The following is an 18,067-nucleotide window of genomic DNA, read 5'->3' as shown; positions in this document are numbered from 1 at the left end:
GTCTTAGAAAGGTTATAAGATACAATATTTACCTTCGAGTCGGTCCAGCTACTCTTACCTACAGTTTTCCATCACTTACTGAGTTGTTTTAGTAACTATTAAGATACGGCATTGCTGCAACGGATGGCCTCTGCGCCTCACGAGAGTCAAGTTTCGCGCCTGCGCTTCAAGGTCATGAAGCCGACATGATAGTGTGGTCGCCGCCATTGACAGCGCTTGACGTGATGACGGTGTGCTCCCCAACGCATTCGTTGCGGCGTCTTCTTTGGGCCTCTTGTCAGAACGTCCATAGATAGGTACCCATCTGAAGCAGTATTTCGATGACTCCACAAGGGAAGGGTATGAGAAGGTTATGTCTGCGAGGAATACATTGAAGAATACTTCATGTTAGCTCATACACGCCTATGAATGGATAGTATGACTGTGTCCCCTGATCTTACAATGTGCAATTCATGGGCTGAGGGCCCGGCGTGGTGGTCGAGCAACGAGGTATTGAGACTGCAATGGTCAACTTCACTATATGACCGTAAACCGTTCACTCTCCATAAAGAAGATTGAATTGTAGAGGCTACGTGTTTCTACTCCCGTGCACGTTGTATCTTATGAGAGGTTGGTGAATGAAACTATGACAAAGCGAGACTTGAGATATAAACCAGAAGTAGCGATTAAATATATGCCATTGGCTTAATAAATATGAAGAAATGCTCTTCTATTTCTGACATTTATCTCACTAGTTATAAAAGCATTTTGTGGTCATTATTTGAAACCTCGTGTTCGGGCCGTATTGCCTAATGCCTCGTTCGTTTTGACTACTTATTGACCCTATGTGTTAGATGAAATGCTTAGTATGAATACATGGGGATTTATATCTTTTTATGCTCTTTTAAAACTATTCATCTTCTACAAATCTTGTTGTTGGCCAGTTCCCGCCAGCTCGTAGTAGATGACTGAGGACAAAATGTTCATCGTAAGATATGCGTTATTTCGGTAACATGCGCTCCTAGGAGCTGTGAAAGATGCTCAGGAGTAGATATGGAGCTATCATGACTGTATAATGGCAATCAGGGGATAGTGTAAGTTATTCGCCACTGTCCCCTGAAGCCGGGTTATATCGTATAATTCTCGACTTAAGATGAGGCCTCCTACGTTATATTTACGTATCTATTCTACTCCAATTGTGCTTATAGATATCAAAATACTACTATATGATGTCTTGGGTACGTTATTACATCGTTTTGGTGCAAATCTTGACTTTGGTCAACTCAGCTTATACCAGCCACCAGTCCCAGTCTGTGGTTAAGATAGGCGTATTTTTAAGGTTTCAATGCCTATAAACCATTCGATAATGCTCTATATCCTCTAAATACTGACGTGGAGTAAGCTTGGAGGGTTTAGGGCTGTGATTAAACTGAAATCTTAACCTGTCGAGGGGAGCTGTTCTTAAGTTTGGTTCCCAAATTGACCTTCAGGTTTCCAGTCACGGGAGCGACCTGCAGTGCTGTCTCTCACATATTTCACTTCTGCTTGTTCAGTGTCTCTGACCTGTTGTTCACAGCCACTGGAGCCAAAATCAAATATCTTTATTCTCCCTGTTGTTCATAATTGCCCCCCCCCCCAACCGGGGGAGATGACTTGTTATGGGCTGGAGCCTAGAAACCCAGAATTAGCCACGGCAGGCAACGACATCCCAAACATAAGATAATATCAAGAGTTGGTGTTGATCTCTAAATCACCCTTGAAAATCGTATCGTGATAGGCTTGTTAGATCCCCCGCCCCTGTCATTTCACAGCAGACCAATAGACACAACACGCCCGCTTCTCCAGCCCCAAGACTGATGGATATCTGGAAGCCCGGCGAAACAGGGATGCTGCAGAAATGAAGGCATAGTACACGTCCCGAGTTCCGTGACGACTCAGACGCCTGACATGTCCACTTTTCAACATCTGAACACCAGTGCAGTGTGCTCAAAACCTCTAGTGAGATGCCCAGACGATGTGGCCAGGTATGACTCTTCTGCTATTGCAGCAGAAGGTTCACAAAAAGGCCACTGTGTTAACATCGGGTCATGCTGTTATGATGGGTTGAAGATCTGTTCTTTATCATAGTTGCAGCCAGGCCCTCGATGGGTTAACTGAGCCCGAAGATCGAGATCTGGCTTGTGGAGATACGAAATGCGCGGAGTTTGGTTCATGGGAACGGGAAATAGCAAAAGGATTAAATATACATTTCACCCTACTGGTCGGCATCCTTAAGCTTGGCACTCAGTCTAACTCCGGCCTCATCTCGAGCTCCGAGAGTTCTCGCTCCAAAGTTAACCTAGCTCTGCACAGCATCTCCTCGCCACCAAAGTAAATCGCGAATTATCCCTGCAACATCCTTTTGACAATATGTTTAGCTATTAAAGTATATCTGCTATATCTGCCTCCGAAATGGTATAGATATTATTTTACCTGCTGTATGTCAAGTTAAGAACAAGCAGCAGGGCGCGCCTTTTTGCTTGTCAAGTCAAGACTAGCTCCACGTAAAGGGCGTCAGAACTACGTTAATGGCTGGTTTACCCCACAGACACCAGACCCTTTGATAGGGCAAGGTCAGCTTTAATACCGCAGCTCCAGTCGCTTAGCGGGCTAAGCTAAGGTACAGAAGATGCTTGCAGTTGGAGCTTGTAATTCCCACAAAGGGGGTAGCTGGTGGGCGATGGGCTGTGAACTGCTGATCGACCATCTTGGATGCTTAATAATTACCCCTCTGCTTGATAAGCTGAGGAGAAGAGATAGACGAGTTACTTTGGGCATTGTTGTCTCTCGGTATTAATAGCTCTGGTTTGCAAGTAGGGTACGATTCATCCAACCCATCAACATCATTACCATTCATCAATACTCACTTCATCATGGTTCGCATCGCCCCCTTCGCCGTCGAGCAGTACATGGGCAAGTACGAAAACACCCCAGGCGTCATCAATATTGCCGAATCCTGCGCCGACTCTGTCTCAATTGATGACCTCGTCCGCCTCTCCAAGGACCCTCAGCGCAGTCCCATTAACACAGGGCTGAAACTCACATACGGCCCTGTGCCCGGTTCCCAGGAGCTTCGCGAGCTTGTCGCAGCCCACTGCAGCTATGAAGCAACGCAGTTGTCGGCAGACGATGTCATCATCTCCCAGGGAGCCATCGGTGCTAACTTTCTGGCTCTCTACACGCTCGTCCACCCGGGTGACCATGTAATCTGCATGTACCCAACGTATCAGCAGCTTTACGATGTCCCTCGAGCAGTTGGCGCTGAGGTGTCCTTCTGGAAGTTGTGTGCGGAAGAAGGCTTCGCGTATAACATCCAGGACCTCAAGTCATTGATCAGGAGTAACACCAAGGTGCGATATCCAGAAGTCTGTCTTCTTACTCTTCGAATTTTGAGGCTAACAAGTCCTGTTAGATGATCATTATTAATAACCCAAATAGCCCGACCGGAATTTTCATTCCTACCGACGATCTTGAAGAGATTGCCACACTTGCCAAAGAGAAGAATATTATTCTTTTCTCGGATGAAGTCTACCGCCCATTATTCCACGGCGGGACGTCGGGACAGATCGACATACCTGTGCCAGCAACGACTCTTGGCTATGAAAGGGCCGTTGTAACTGGTTCCATGTCTAAAGGCTTCGCTCTAGCAGGCATTCGCGTTGGGTGGATTGCCAGCAGAGACAAGAACATCATGGAAGCCATCGCGTCGGCGCGTGATTACACAACCATCAGCGTCTCGCAGCTGGATGACCAAGTCGCAAGCTTCGCCTTGTCTCCCGCAACGCGGCTCCCTCTTGTCGACCGCAACATCTCGCTGGCACGAAAAAACATCAAAATCCTGAAGGATTTCGTGCAACAGCACAAGAGTGTATGCCATTGGGTCGAGCCCAAGGCGGGTACGACGGCATTTGTCCACTTTAGCAAAAACGGCGAACCCGTGGATGACTTCAAGTTCTGCCAGGACGTTCTAAACAAGACGCAGGTTTATTTCTGCCCCGGGTCATACTGCTTCGGAGGGAACAAGGACTTCAAGGGCTATGTCAGGATTGGCTATGTTGGTGACACGGATGTCCTTGTCGAGGGGTTAAAGAGGCTGGGAGCTTATGTTCAAGAAAACCTTTGAATCTATTTCATACTGTCTACCCTGATCTTCAATTGAGAAGTCGACCTACCTACTGTTTATCTTGTGTCATCCACAGCCCTTGTTGCCCAATGATGTTCCATGCCGTGGCTAGTGCAGCGAGCCATCCTCTCAGAAGGCTGCTAAATTACGATAAAGTGTGTCTTGTGCATCGCTTGAGACTCGGCGAGCACATTCCACGCCTCTGTTTCCTCGCTCTGGACACTATTTCTCTCATTCCCAGTTGCACAACAGAAGGCGAACCTATCTTATAAGTACCATGGCAGGCGCGGATGATGACGCTGGCGAATGCTGCACCCAGGTAGAGGAATAGACCACGACGTTAAACGCAGGTTGCTGTATTACTGGAGTAACATACTGAATCCTTTACCTACCGGACGATCGCTAGCACCATTCGCATGTACTTTGTCAAGCATGTTCTTGGCATTGCTTGGAGATCAACCCTCCTCTTTTTGCACACATTGCACCCGGGGCCTTTTGTCAAACTGATGCTGATGTCCTCAATGCTAGCCTTCTTCCTATCATCGCCTACACTTTCGAGATGTGTTGCCAGGCGGGAAAATTCTTTGGAATTAACGAGACCCCATTATCTTTGGCCATGACAGCCATCGTCTTCAGCGTGCTCGGTGCCCAGTCACTAACTACTGTGGGTGTAACAGGCCTCATCGCCTTGTTCAACTTCACCATCTACATACATGGCAAAAGGAAGAGCTTCTCTAGCTGCGACTATGGCGCCATTCCAATCCATGGCAAGACAAGTGCTTCTTTTGGATTGTGCGAGTCTTGACCCCGTCTATGCATTATACTCGGCCGCTTGATCCAGATATAAGCCCGGTCATGTTACCCCCTTCTAATGTCCCTTCAAGTGATTAGGGCTCCCAAATCTAGACAAGGCCCAAACAGTATTCCCTATGGCTATCTAGGCAGGTCGACCACCCTCCATCGCGGTATCGGATGAAATGCTCTCTAGAGTTGAAGAGAGCTCTCTCCGCGCTTTACCTCTCTGCTTTAGCAATACCAGCCCGTTGCTAACAGGCTGGGTACCGCGAAGGAGCAGACCGATCTCACCAGGATGGAACCAGTTCATCCACAGCAAAGCGGCAAGCATAAGCAGGCTGTCAAAGATGAAGACATAAGCTTCGCTCTTCATCAACTCGCCGTCATTTCCCTGGATGAATTCGATGACCCTAAAGAGACTACGCACCCATATCAGAATGCCAGTCACGTATAGGGTCACTAAATACATCTGCCAGCGCACTGAACGGTCCAACGCTCTGACACTTGGAGCACGCCTCATCCTCAGGTGAAACATGGCAGCGACGGCCATGAAGAAACCGAAAACAGCCAATTGCACAAAAAGACCGCCAATAATGACTTTCTCTCCAGTCTCATGGTTATCGCCTCCTGCCATCAAGCCACCACCTAGAAAGGTATGTCAGTGTCGTGTGATAGTTGTTGACAAGTTGGAGCATACCAGAGCCTTGCATCAACAACGAAATGACATCGCCGGCCACAAAGATTTTCGTAAGCCACCTTCGCTTGATAAGCGCATGGTGCTCGCCGTCGGTAAGTAGAATGATTCGGCCCAATATCATGTAGATAGAAGCCGCCATCAAGGCCGGGGCAATTAGGATCAGCAAGTTTTGCATGACATACGGGCCGAGGCTCCAGCAGCCAGGGTCCTCCCTCGCGTTAATGAGTCTGCCTGCGTATCCGACAACCTCGCCTTGCGGGAAAAGTCAGCTAGCGAGTCCACTTGTCGTAAGGAACACATACAGCAGCCGCCCAACACTAGAGCAGAGAGATACCATGTCCGGGACTTCCATAGTTGAAGGCCATGGAGTAGTGTTGAAAGGACAAACAGGGCCAGGAATAGTGCATTGACTGCAACTGAAGGCTCAAAGCGGTAGTAAGCAAAGTCGGCGTGTTTGTAGTCAGGGTCGCATTCGTCATCCGCCATGGTTGTTTTGATGTGTATAGTATCGTGCCCAAAGGCTAGAAAGGAAGGGGATTGGCTTTTTCTGGACACCGAACAGAAGATGCCTCTGCAGAATCTACAGAGACCTTGACAGATGAATGGGGCTGTTGGCCCTTTTTATCTTCATCTCGTTAAGTAATGCAAGAGCATAGACCTGTCTGATTGCTTTCTACAAGCCTCTGGGTGAAGAGACGCTCGCCAAGGATGACATCTTCATGCAGTCAGTCTAAGCCGCATTTTCTCGATAACGAGAACGAGCCCGCGGGTTTTAATGTGGGGCATGTCTGGGGCGAAAACTCGGGCGTCCAATTATTCCTTAATAATAAGCTAAACCTTAAGTCTAAGTCTCGTCTGTCGGGTTCTCGGGGCCTTTTGGTTCCCGAGACAAGACAATTTCAAGTCGCTTTCCTCCACACTCTCGACACCGTTCCAATGACCCATCGGACCCCTTTCCCAATCTTGCAATACCTTATACGAATGCGCGGATATGGAGTCTTCTGCGATATCCAAAGCGAATACTCGGCGCCAGCACACAAAGTCGAGAAATGGTTGCGATAATTGCAAGCGTCGCAAGGTCAAGGCAAGCATTGAGCCCCGAGCCTTCCGGCGGCTATCTGACCTGCCCATGACGACAGCAGGATGCTAATGTCAGAAACAATACAGTGTGATGAGGTACGCCCTACATGCTTCAACTGCAACAGACATGGGATTCCGTGCAGCCTATCGCAGACTGCACCCCCTGACCTGAAGCTCCCTGGGCCATATCACCGGGAAGCATCATCGACACTCCTTTCCCATTCATCGTCAAGCCATAGCAGCGCTGTTGACTTGGTCGCTCCTTTGCCTTCAGATAAACTCTGGTATCAAGGCTTCGAGCTCATGCACCACTGGTGCACTGCTACCGCCGACACGCTATCATCGCGGCAGGATGTGTCTTACGTGTGGCGTGTAGCCGTCCCGCGCGAGGGTTACAAACACCCCTTCGTCTTCCACGGCATCCAGGCATTTGCTGCTGTTCACAAGGTCTACTTAACACAGAGCCAGAGCAACAAAGACCGTTACCTGGAGCTTTGCGACTATCATTCCATGTTGGGTCTGAAGCTCTTTCGGCGCGAGCTCCAGGATATCACAGAGCACAACTGGTTGGCATTGTTCAGTTTTGCATCAGTCCTTGTGCTCTACGCTTTTACTCTCCCTCTGAGGTCAGCCCACCAGACGCTTGCGGACCCTATTTCTGGCTTCCTGGAGCTGGTATCTCTTCTACAGGGCATGAAGACAACTCTTGGGCCTCTTAGACCTCGTGTCTATCGTTCAGAGCTGGCTCCCCTCGTATATGGCATCTGGCCAGGGGAGGTCAAAGAAGTTACTGGCGGGTGAGTAGGTCGTCTGGCAGATTGTGGCATCTGGGTCTAACCCTTCCCATTGCTGTTCTTTTGTTTCTTGCTCGCCTTCTTCTTCACCCGTCAGTGATGTAGCATCATGCTAACATCAGATCCTCTATACAGGTACCCCTCACTTGATAACACTTTTCTCCCTCCCGACCTCTGGGACGCAACAAGACAGTTACGCTTCTTTCTGGAGACAGAAGTTCCTCCCGAAAGCCTGACGCACTATCGAGACGCAGTCAACAGTCTCGAATATTCTGCTCGGCTCGTTGCCCTCGCAGGAGCACAAGCCGAAAGTGGTACGGTTATTGCCGCTTTTTGGACCCTGAATGAGAAGATTCTTGTAGACATAGGCTGCCGCAAGCCATATACCTTGGTTCTGGTGGCATACTACTGTGTTTATCTTGCTGGACTTAACAGGACCTTTTGGTATGCACGAGGATGGGTGGAACAGGTCTTCGACCAAGTTGAAAGGAGTCTTGCATCACATGCAGCGTTCAAGTCGATGCTGGAGTGGCCCAGGACACATGTGTCCGGTTTGTAAAGAGTTCGATACATAATATATAGCACCTCTAAAGCTACCTGATAGACTACGGACAAGAGTGTATGCGAGAGACGCAATCAGGCATCTTTTCCTGGGACTCTGGTGAAGGATTGTCATGTAAAGCTCCATGTCCAGTAGGCACATGCGTGCCTCATAGCATCTCCTTTCGGCAACGGCCAGCGAAACTCCCTCAAGTGACATCTAAGCCGCAAGCCACCTCTCTACAAGCTTGGTCGAGACGTCCCACAGCTTCTTTGCGCTCTCTTCATCGAATCCCCAAGGAGCGTATCCTTGGTCCGACATGTCCCAGGGTGAAGCGCCGTCCTTCGCGGGGCCCTGTTCGGCGCAGTCGGCAAGGTAGCGGCCTCCGCGTCCCTCCCACTCACGACCCACAGCCGCAAGGACGGAAGTGGCCGCGCCCTGTGGAACATCCTTCATCAAGCTGAAGCTCTTCTTGTCTTCGGCCATGCTCTGCATGACACTTGGATCCAGATACTGGCCCAGGTTGGTGCCGACAATGCCTGGGTGCACGGCAAGACTGTGAAGACCCTGGCCTCCGTATCGGCGTTCGATTTCGTTTGACATGAGCAGGTTGGCCGTCTTTGCTTGCCCGTAAGCAACCATGGGGTCATACGAGCCCTCTTCATCGAAGTTGAGGTCGTGATACCTGGGGCCATTGAAACGGTGGGCCAATGACGAGAGTAGCACCACGCGTGAGTTGAACTCGGGCGTGCTGCTGGCCAAGAGGGTGGGTTTCAGCAGTTCGAAAAGCAAAAAGTGGCCCACATGGTCGATGCCAAACTGAGTCTCAAATCCGTCCTTGGTACGACCCTCAGGTGTGGCCATGACGCCGGCATTGAGTAGAAGAATATTGAGCCGGGAGCTCTGGGCCAGGAACGCCTTTGCACCGGCTTGGACCGAGTTGAGGGAGTCGAGAGACATCTCGATGAGGAACAGTGACTTCGGATCTGGTTTGCTTGCGGTTGACAGGATGTCGTCGATCGCCTTTTGACCCTTTGCAACGTCCCTCACTCCCAAGTAGATTGTTGCTCCGGTTTCATACAGAGCGCGAGCGCTCTCGAGACCCAGGCCTTGGTTGCCTCCTGTGATGAAGATGACCTTGCCCGCTAACTTCCCAACGAGGTCCTCATCCTTGATGATTTGCAGTGCGGTCGGTCGGCTGTCACCAGGTCCTGAGGGGCTGGCATGCTGAACTAGGTATCTCGACATGATGGAAAGAATCGGTCAGAGGTGAGTATTTAACAAAGTGGTTGTGTATGATGTTTCTGAGAAGGAACTGGTGATGATAGAGTAGGCCTATCTTATAACCTGAGGGGATCGTAAAGGCCTTCTTATAGACATTATCCATCGCTCAACATCCATTCAGATCGAGTCGGGGTTCTGCAATGCCCGACTTTGCGCGGCCACGGAGATAGCGGTAGTTCGGACTCTTCGATGAGTAGGGCCCTTTGCGGAGTATCGGAGATAGCTATAATGTTGATTTCTAAGAGAATACGAGCGGTAGCCCACTCACCTAAAGGTAGCTCCCTTTTTAGCTGTTTGTTAGCTGCATTGGCCGCCACTGGCTGTCATAGTGCATGGAAACCATGGTCAGTACTCAATGGCGTGTAAATGACATTTGGATCATACTGGAGAAGTGAGTTCTTTCCAAAGTGGAAGCATATCGACGCCGGTAGCATGCCTCGTGGTAAAAGTAAAATCGGGGGTCAAAGTCTCATAGTTTGCCTTCATGCACAGGCGAGCAGAAAGTCAGAAAGGTGTTCCAAGTTAATAGATCGACACATACAAGGTAGCACCAGTTTCGGGTACGAAGTATATATTTATAACAACAAGTAAACTAATTGGCACATCTACCGCTCTTCCTGTGTGGTTTACTCAAGCTCCTGGCTTAGTGGTATACGGAATAGTTCTATTTTAACTACATAATCCCGGTGAACGACTCATGACATACCTCCCTACTCAGTGTACGTTTTCGGGATCTCGATCTGGTTGCTGAAAAGACGATCAATGGCGTCTGATGCCCCAACTTCCTTTGGATTGTCAAGCTTCCACGTTCCCAAAGTGTTTGCAATCTGGCTGTAGTAGGATGCAAATGTGAAGTACGCCCGAGGGTCAGTGGAAGCCCTCGCATTCTTCAGCAAGGTCCTGAGTTCCTCGACGCCCCCAAGCGACTGCAGCCTCAACTTTGTTCCGCTGCGCGTCTCGTAGGCCTTTGCGACATCCTTGGCGCTCACCTCGGCAGAACGGATGCTAAAGAAACCACCCTCCCCTGCCAGGACGGATTGGTTGGTCGAGATAAGGTCGATGCTGAACCGAGCTGCATCCTCGAAATATGTAAAGTCCCATTTGGCGTTTCCGTCTCCCCAGTACTTCAGGGTCTTTCCATCGGCGTCGTCTTCAATGTGCGCGACCCCCATGAGGTCGTTCAGCACGAATTCACCAACTAGCCCGGTAAAGACATATACAGGCCGGATGGGTGACGTCAGCTCGGCCTGTCGGCGGAATGCAATGTAGGCATCGTAATGCTCGAAATCGCCGTGATGGATCTTGGTCCAGTCCGCATTCCAGGAATGGGCGTGGTAGACCTTGATTCCGGCTCGCTCCACGGCACGCAGGAGGCTAAGCTGGGCCTCGAGGACGGCGTCTGCGTGCGAAGTGTAGCAACAGATGACAGCATCTGCCCCGGCTACTGCTCTGTCCAAGGCTTCTCTCTCGTCATATGACTGGCATTCAACAAAGGATTCCAGCTTTCCAAGAATCTCGGCGGGCAGCTTGCCTGGCGAGCGGCCGAAGCCCCGGATCTGATGTCCCTTCTCGAGACCGACTTGGGCAAGGTGCTTACCCAAGTACCCGGTCACGCCAGCGACGAGAATAAGCATAATGATGGGGGGTATGTGTGCGCTATATTGTTGTCTTGCAACCTGGGTGTGTTAGCTCTTACTATGTGAGAGTATGGTTTGTGTGCACGTTGATATCTTGCAGTTCTCAACTCAAGGTTAGGGTTATTACTTACGTCTGGCTTGCTTCGGGGACTGCTAGGAAGGGATTGAGCGCGTGTGGGAGGGGGAAAAAAATGTGTTCCTGGATGGAATAAACCCTTCCCCTTTCTCCTACCTTTATCAAGCCATGAGAACAAGCCTGGCTAATTGAACCGTGATTTAACCACGACACCAAGTGAACCGGGTTAATACAACCCCGAGTCAGTGCCGTATAACGTTAACATTACAAATCCCACCACATTGCTTCAGCAAGTAGCGTCCTGACTCAACAGACAATCCCATCCATGGGGTCTGTTACTATCCGCACCTATGACGTTCTCTTAGCCTTGCAAAGGCAATCGGCAGCTTAGATCATCCCGACTCCGAAAATTATCCCTGTCTCCCAGCCAATAATACCCTGTGGCATAATTGGGCTCCTTATTGGCTTTCGCAACGGTCCACACCTACCTTGTCTTACTCCGCAGCTGTAAAGATCTGTGCATGGATACGCGGAGGTTGCAGGGGACATTGCATATCAACCCCACAGTACAACGTTATCTCAGCGGCATCAGGCCATGAGCGAGGGACAGTGTCAAGCTAATACTCTTGGCGCAAACCTTGATATTCACCGACAAGAATCACCAGGTTCACATTACAACATCCGTGTTTGGATTGATTACCAATACTTCGGTATCTTCAACCCTCCGACGATAAGCTATGATAGACTTGAACATAGAAGTATTTAAACCCCTTTGAACGCGGCACGAAAGCCAGGTCCAAAGTGTTTGGGTAGAATCGTCTAGTCACTTTTATCCTTCTCGAAAATTTTCAGACCCACCCCCGACGATCATCAAATCACAACACACAACTTGCAATGGTCAAGATTGCAGTCGCCGGCTACGGAGGTAATCCAGACATTCTAGTGTCTCGACTCCTTAACGACAGTCTACTGACATATACTTGCCAGAGATCTCGGGACAGATCATCAAGGCCCTCTTGAGTGATGGTCATCATGAGATCACCATTCTTGGCCGCAAAGTAGGCAAATTTTACCATATTCCTCATGGCTTGTTACTTACCAGGTCAGGATGCCCCCAAAGACTTGCCAGCAGGCTTGAGCTGGATCAAGGTGGATTACCTGGACAAGCAACAGCTGGTCAGGGCCTTGCGAGGAATGCACACGGTGCTGTCGTTCATCACTGTCGTGATGGACCATGAAAACCATGCTCAGATCAACCTCATTGACTCTTGCGTCCAAGTTGGCGTGAAACGATTCGCGCCGAGCGAGTGGGCGTTGTACGTTGTTATCCCTATTGGTGGTGCATGGCTGATTCCATAAAGTTACAAGGTGGATGCCTTTGCCATGTATCAAGGGAAGCGCTTGATCCGCGAATACTTGAAGGACTTGAACAAGGACCGAAAGGTAAGCCGGGCAAAAGAGAGATGCCGTTTTGTTGAACTATGTCTCTAACGTGGAAAATCCAGGTTTTGGAGTATTGCCTATTTCTCCCCGGGGTATTCATGAACTACCTTGGACCACCTGAGAAAATGGAAAAGGGCGTTTCTTATACTCAGTTGTTCTTAGACTTTGAGAAATGTCGTGCTATCCTCCCACAAGGTCCCGATGCAACAGTAACCTTCACTACCCTTGGAGACATGGCAAAGACTGTTTCAAAGGCTTTGGACTATGAGGGCGAATGGCCTATCATGGGTGGAATCGCCGGTAACAGGATCAAGATTTCTGAGCTACTTGAGCTCGGAGAGAAGATTAGAGGTAATTGACGGCCGGTTTTGCCCTAGGTCAAGATGCTGTGCTAACAATTGGTTTATAGGCAAGAAGTTCGCTGTTGAAAAGGTGAAGCTGGAGGACCTAAAGGCCAATGATTACGTGACTTCATGGAACCCAGTGACCCTTCATCCATCAATCCCCCTGGAGCAGCGCGAAGCGGCAGGGAGAGAGTTTGCGAGACTATCTCTTCTTGGTCTTCTTGACGGGGGATGGGATATTTCCGGTGATTGGAATAAGCTCTTGCCAGAAATTGAATATGTGACTATTGAACACTTCTTGCAAGATGCATGGAGCAACCTATAGCTAGTTATAGTATTTTCTAAAATATGTTTTAGAAATAAAACCTTTCCCCCTATTTACATTCTTTCTATATAAGAGATTAAGGTACATTAAATCTTTAATCAAGTTAAGCTATAACTCCGCTCAGCAGACATTTATTACTACCCTATACAACACTTCTCTATTCATCTCCTCACGTGACCGGATCTGATGAAACCTCCCTTTCCGTCTTTATATTGCCGCGTTTGACCGCTCTCCCAGCCTCTCGGTCCACACGGCAGCGTGAGGAATAGCTCACTGAGGATCAAATGCGGCCACTGTGCCAGCATCGGGTCATGATGCTATGATGTGTTGACAATCTGTTCTTTATTATAATTGTAGCCCGGCCTTTGCTGGGAACTCAGCCAGAAGATCGAAGATTAAACGCAAGCCGTACCGTAGTGAACTGGCCCGGTATTGACTCGAGGATGACACAACTCCGATGCTATGCCATGACTCTGGGGCGAAGGGGTGGCTCGCCTCACCGCATTCACAAGCTGCTCTGTTAGCTTTAAAACGAATATCTGGTTCTTTCCTAAGGTGCTGCCGAGAGGAATTGGCGGGAGGAAAGTAATATTGCGATAACGATATGAGATACGAAGGAGCAGAACAAGGCTTTATCTAGGACAAGAGGAGCATCAATAATAGAACACAGAGGTCCGAAAATCCCGAGTGCCACGGAGGCGTGTGTCCCGATAAATAATAGGTATCAAGGCTAAGGGGCTAAAACGCCAAGTTTGGAGGGTAAGAAAGCTATAACAGCACGACCGTGGATGTATGGATTGCCCTTGAAACCGCCATAGCGAGGTGGTTGGCAAGTTTAATGGCAATCGCACCAAGCCATCAAGCCCGGGATAGGGGGCTGGGCGATTAGCTTCCACTTTGCGCTACTGCGGAGGTACCTTGGTCGATTGTTCATATTAATGGCATGTGTGTAGGGAGCTGCCTCACTGAAAAAGAAGACTATCTGGTAAAATACATGTTGTCTAATTGGCGTCGAGGGTAGTGGTTAAGAGCGATCAAAGGGGTTGGAAGTCTGCTTGGCACTGATAGAATTGATGCAAAGGGAAAGAAACTAACGACTAGAGCTGGTAGACTTAATTTAACAATAATATATCTTTCTCCTCGATGATTGTTGACAAACATACGAGCAAGACCAATGTGGAAGCTTGTCTTTAACTTTTTCATCAACTCCTCCCCAAGACCGGTTTTCATCACGCTCCGACATAGCCCAAGAGCCAAGATATTGGTATCCTACGCCCCCACCTCAAGGTTTGTTGGATCAAATATTCGCAAAGCCATTTCATGTATTTGTCAAACGTCAATTCCCTGGGGAAAAGACTCTATTATAATACGTGATCGACTCTGTCCTAGAGTCGATGACAATCCCGCCTGTACTATATAAGTCCTGCGGACTGGGGGCCTAAGCGTATGTATCTATTCTTGGGGCATATTTTTATACGGAAGGAGACAAATGACATTTTGATTACACGTGGGATACGATAGAATGTCAATCCGGAACGGAGTGACGGCATGCTGGGTGTGGAAAGTCATTGCATTCGTCAATTAAATACGAGGAATTTTGAGGTTTTCTTAGGATGATGGCAGATTGTAGTTCTCATGCATGAATAAAAATAAAGAACGCTTCTTTTTGGAAGTCTTGATGTCTCTGGATTAATGCTTCTGAGTTCCTTGCGAGTTATGAATTTGACCATTACTAGATGGTGATCACCGAATCTGTGATGATGAAAATGACGGTAATGAAACCATTGATGAATACGGTTATGACCCGAGGTATCTTGTACTTATATTTGGGCTCTAATACCATGTGCGTGGCAGCTCACTATTCGCCGAGGCTTGGTCCAGAAGATCAACATCCAGAACTCTTTCCACTCCAATATTAGCTCACGCCGAGCAAGTCTCTCTTCTTACTGCTCCTTCGGCATGATTTAGTACACACATAAAATGTAAAAGTTTGTTCTGGCTCCGGGTACAGGGCCATGCTTGGGATGGACGACGGACTGGCCTCATCCGGTTCCATTAATGATCACAGAAAATACGCATTACAGGGGAACATCAGCGAAGAGAAAGTAGAGGTTGGCGATTTGGCAAACAGTCGACTGGGATCTTTTTTATCTCATGGCCCAGTGAGTACTACTAACACTTCACGAGGTTTTCTTATCCTGGTTGTGCTGGGCGTCGTCTAGTCCCAGACGAGCATGTCGACGACAATATTTATGGGGTATTGCGACTTACGGGCCTCTCGACTCCGCAAGAACCGCAATATACACGACAACGCTTCTACATGCATGGTCCTCTTCTTTTGGGCCTTTCAACCCCTTTGTCCCGCTCACCCGTTGTGCGCTCGAAGCCACTACTGTTCAACATGGCCGCTACCCTCTATATAAATGTGGACACCAAGACTAGATTTAGCTCTGGGTCGCTCACGAGGAGGAGTTGTCGGTCTCCGAGCGACACGCTCAGAACGAACCAGGCAGGTGACAGTAGCCCCAACGAGCCCGAGATGCTTGTGCCAAGTAAACATGACGCGAATCTACCTACTTGCTCTGGCGGGCTACTCTTGAGTCTTGAACAAGAAGAACTCGAGGGACAGGCAAGGAGCGGCGTTTTCGGGGTTTGGAGCTCCTTGGTAAGAATAGTGACCTGGGTATAACAATCAGGACAAAGTGGTGATCTTTGGGTGGTATAGGCAGTAGGCGCTGACTCGATGAGAGCGCTTCATCAGTGTGAACGAAATGACCGATGATAGTGACACGGAACCTACATGTGGCTACTAGGACGGTGTGGAATAATGCTTGGAGGGTGCTCGTTTCGCTCGCGGCTCAACTTCTCAGGGACGGCTTCGAATGAGCCTGGTGGAGATGTTATGCGGGTTTCTGTACATGGTTACAGGCCGTGTATGACCCAATAAGCAAGATTGACTCTTTTGCAGATGCCTCAGGGCCACTCTAGTAGTGCTCCCCTTGGTGATATCCGCACTTGCATCGAGGTTGTCACGCCGACATTTGGGGGCATGACTCTGGGGACATGAACATATCTGTTGGCTATTCGCTAGTACTCTATCATTATCATACAGTCATAAACTCGTAAAGAACCGTCTAAATAGTACTATTTACCTGCTCGTCCATCCCTAAAACCTCGGCGCGAAATGCAGGCCAGTAGGTTTGCTCGATCCATTGCTGCAAATACTGCAGAGAGATGACAAGCTTGTAGATGCCAAGAACTGTCTTGGTGTCGCCAATTGAGATGGAGTGGTACATGATGGCCTTGTCGTTTTTCATAATGGTTGCCACAAAGAGCCAGTCATGCCCTTGAATAATGATGCCTGGCAAAAAGTCGATGGAAACCCGCTTGCTTCTCCCCCAGTTCAAGCTTCGCCATTGCGCAGAGTGCCAAGTACCCAGCTGCAACACGGCAGTGTCCCAGTTCTCGCCATGCCGTTTCGTCTCGATGGACATGGCGACTGGGTTTTTGCAGAGGTTGCCCCAGCCGGTATGGTTTATCGTCTGCCCAGGTCTGCTGTAGCAGAGGTTCTCAATCATGTCTTGCTCGTCAGTATCGTCGCCGGGGCGGACGATGATGCAAAAGTCGACCATTTTCGAGGGAGCATTCTTTGGTTTGAATGCATGTATGATCTGGGCTGAAGTGCTGATGAGTGTCAGCGATTGGTTTGGTCATGGGGGATCGAGACCGGTATACCAATATCTATAGTCTATGAGAGGTTTTTGGCTTTCTCGGCGGAAGACCCAGGCAAGAAGAGGCGCATGAACCTCGAGGTTCCAAGAAGATTCTCCTTCCCGTTCATCCAAACACTGGGCTGCTCGTTCGAGGGTATCTTGGACGAGGGCTGGAGGTGGATGGTCCCATCCTTTTCGTGGTGCATCATTGGTACTGTAGAATGAAGAGTCTGGAATGTCGGTGTCGGCGAGCTGTCACATGGTCAGAGTCAAAGTTGCACATCATTGGAAATATCCTGCTCACCTGACCCCGCAAAGCGTCCGGGAACATCTTTTCTCCATGGCTGATGCTCGTGAGCCCTCGACAGATGGCCTTGAGGGAAAGTGGCTGCTGATCTTGTTGAAGAGAAAAACTGACGGGTCTAAAGCCAGTCTTCTGCAACTCGGCGTTCCGGGCCTGCTTGGATGGTGAAGATTGACCCGATACAGAAGAACGCTGAGATGCTGACGAGTGATGCGATATGGACGACGAGGCGCGAGACAGGTTGGACGTCACATCAGGTTCTTCAACGTGGTATTGATCTCGAAACAACCGGCCACCAAGTTGGCTCGCTCGGGGTGTCAAGTCGAGAGGGTTGCCAGCGATGCCATCTGAAAGCTCGTGCTGGCTGGCCATGTCACTCTCCTCGTGGCGACGTCGCTTCTTTGATGATGATGATGATGCCGGCGATTCCATGGTGCGCACGCGTCGATCGTTACGAGCAAGGCCAAAGGTTTGCGTCTCTGACTCGGTCGGAGTTGGCAATCGAGACGTGTAGGGCTCGTGACTGATCTTGGCTCGTTTCGCTCTTCGCTCGATGGTTTCGTGGGCTGGTGCGAGGCTGTAGCCACCAGAGGGGAGTTCGAGGGTGTCCAGCCACTCCAAGACTGGGCTCTGGCGCATTTTTGGATGGGGAGAGTTGAAGAGAAGCGTAGCACCTGCTCGTAGATTGATTGAGGATGTGAATTTGATGGAGGTTAAAGGGTTGATCGTGACGTGTGATGTGACGCGGGGCAGTCAATAGTCAGTCACTGGTTGGCAGGGCAATTTGGGCACGTGACACCTCGCCAACCTGCAACCTGCCTAATTCTCACGCTACCCGGTACTTGCAATGATAAAATTCACAAGAATTCACAATTGGTTGGAAGAAGCCTCTC

The 18,067-nt window shown here is 49.4% G+C and overlaps 7 protein-coding genes across 7 annotated transcripts; 3 read left to right on the top strand and 4 right to left on the bottom strand.

Moving 5' to 3' along the window:
* Window positions 1–2,891: 2,891 nt before the first annotated feature.
* NECHADRAFT_56076 (uncharacterized protein) lies at window positions 2,892–4,141 on the top strand (the record flags this gene model as incomplete). The annotated part of the gene is made up of 2 exons (XM_003039449.1): window positions 2,892–3,368; window positions 3,431–4,141. The coding sequence occupies 2 exons, from the start codon at window positions 2,892–2,894 to the stop codon at window positions 4,139–4,141; spliced, it is 1,188 nt and encodes a 395-aa protein (XP_003039495.1).
* A 937-nt stretch (window positions 4,142–5,078) lies between these two features.
* Window positions 5,079–6,119, bottom strand: NECHADRAFT_56097 (uncharacterized protein; the record flags this gene model as incomplete). Its single annotated transcript, XM_003039441.1, has 3 exons — window positions 5,079–5,581; window positions 5,634–5,885; window positions 5,930–6,119. 3 exons carry the CDS (start codon window positions 6,117–6,119, stop codon window positions 5,079–5,081), a joined length of 945 nt encoding a protein of 314 aa, XP_003039487.1.
* Window positions 6,120–6,782: 663 nt separating this feature from the next.
* Window positions 6,783–8,066, top strand: NECHADRAFT_56106 (uncharacterized protein; the record flags this gene model as incomplete). Its single annotated transcript, XM_003039448.1, has 2 exons — window positions 6,783–7,510; window positions 7,643–8,066. The coding sequence occupies 2 exons, from the start codon at window positions 6,783–6,785 to the stop codon at window positions 8,064–8,066; spliced, it is 1,152 nt and encodes a 383-aa protein (XP_003039494.1).
* Window positions 8,067–8,267: 201 nt separating this feature from the next.
* Window positions 8,268–9,296, bottom strand: NECHADRAFT_89149 (uncharacterized protein; the record flags this gene model as incomplete). The annotated part of the gene is made up of 1 exon (XM_003039440.1): window positions 8,268–9,296. The coding sequence occupies one exon, from the start codon at window positions 9,294–9,296 to the stop codon at window positions 8,268–8,270; it is 1,029 nt and encodes a 342-aa protein (XP_003039486.1).
* A 746-nt stretch (window positions 9,297–10,042) lies between these two features.
* On the bottom strand, window positions 10,043–10,966 carry NECHADRAFT_89148 (uncharacterized protein; the record flags this gene model as incomplete). The annotated part of the gene is made up of 1 exon (XM_003039439.1): window positions 10,043–10,966. One exon carries the CDS (start codon window positions 10,964–10,966, stop codon window positions 10,043–10,045), a length of 924 nt encoding a protein of 307 aa, XP_003039485.1.
* Window positions 10,967–11,939: 973 nt separating this feature from the next.
* On the top strand, window positions 11,940–13,157 carry NECHADRAFT_98332 (uncharacterized protein; the record flags this gene model as incomplete). The annotated part of the gene is made up of 6 exons (XM_003039447.1): window positions 11,940–11,970; window positions 12,033–12,103; window positions 12,153–12,361; window positions 12,407–12,488; window positions 12,551–12,839; window positions 12,898–13,157. The coding sequence occupies 6 exons, from the start codon at window positions 11,940–11,942 to the stop codon at window positions 13,155–13,157; spliced, it is 942 nt and encodes a 313-aa protein (XP_003039493.1).
* A 2,193-nt stretch (window positions 13,158–15,350) lies between these two features.
* On the bottom strand, window positions 15,351–17,813 carry NECHADRAFT_89146 (uncharacterized protein; the record flags this gene model as incomplete). Its single annotated transcript, XM_003039438.1, has 9 exons — window positions 15,351–15,375; window positions 15,429–15,549; window positions 15,621–15,699; window positions 15,735–15,867; window positions 15,958–16,069; window positions 16,116–16,230; window positions 16,310–16,841; window positions 16,893–17,122; window positions 17,175–17,813. 9 exons carry the CDS (start codon window positions 17,811–17,813, stop codon window positions 15,351–15,353), a joined length of 1,986 nt encoding a protein of 661 aa, XP_003039484.1.
* Window positions 17,814–18,067: the final 254 nt, after the last annotated feature.

The sequence above is a fragment of the Fusarium vanettenii genome (genome assembly GCF_000151355.1).
Source record: "Fusarium vanettenii 77-13-4 unplaced genomic scaffold NECHAsca_100_unmapped, whole genome shotgun sequence".
NCBI lineage: Eukaryota > Fungi > Ascomycota > Sordariomycetes > Hypocreales > Nectriaceae > Fusarium > Fusarium vanettenii.
Note: the sequence above shows the minus strand (reverse complement) of the source record. Positions and strands in the feature narration are given on the sequence as shown.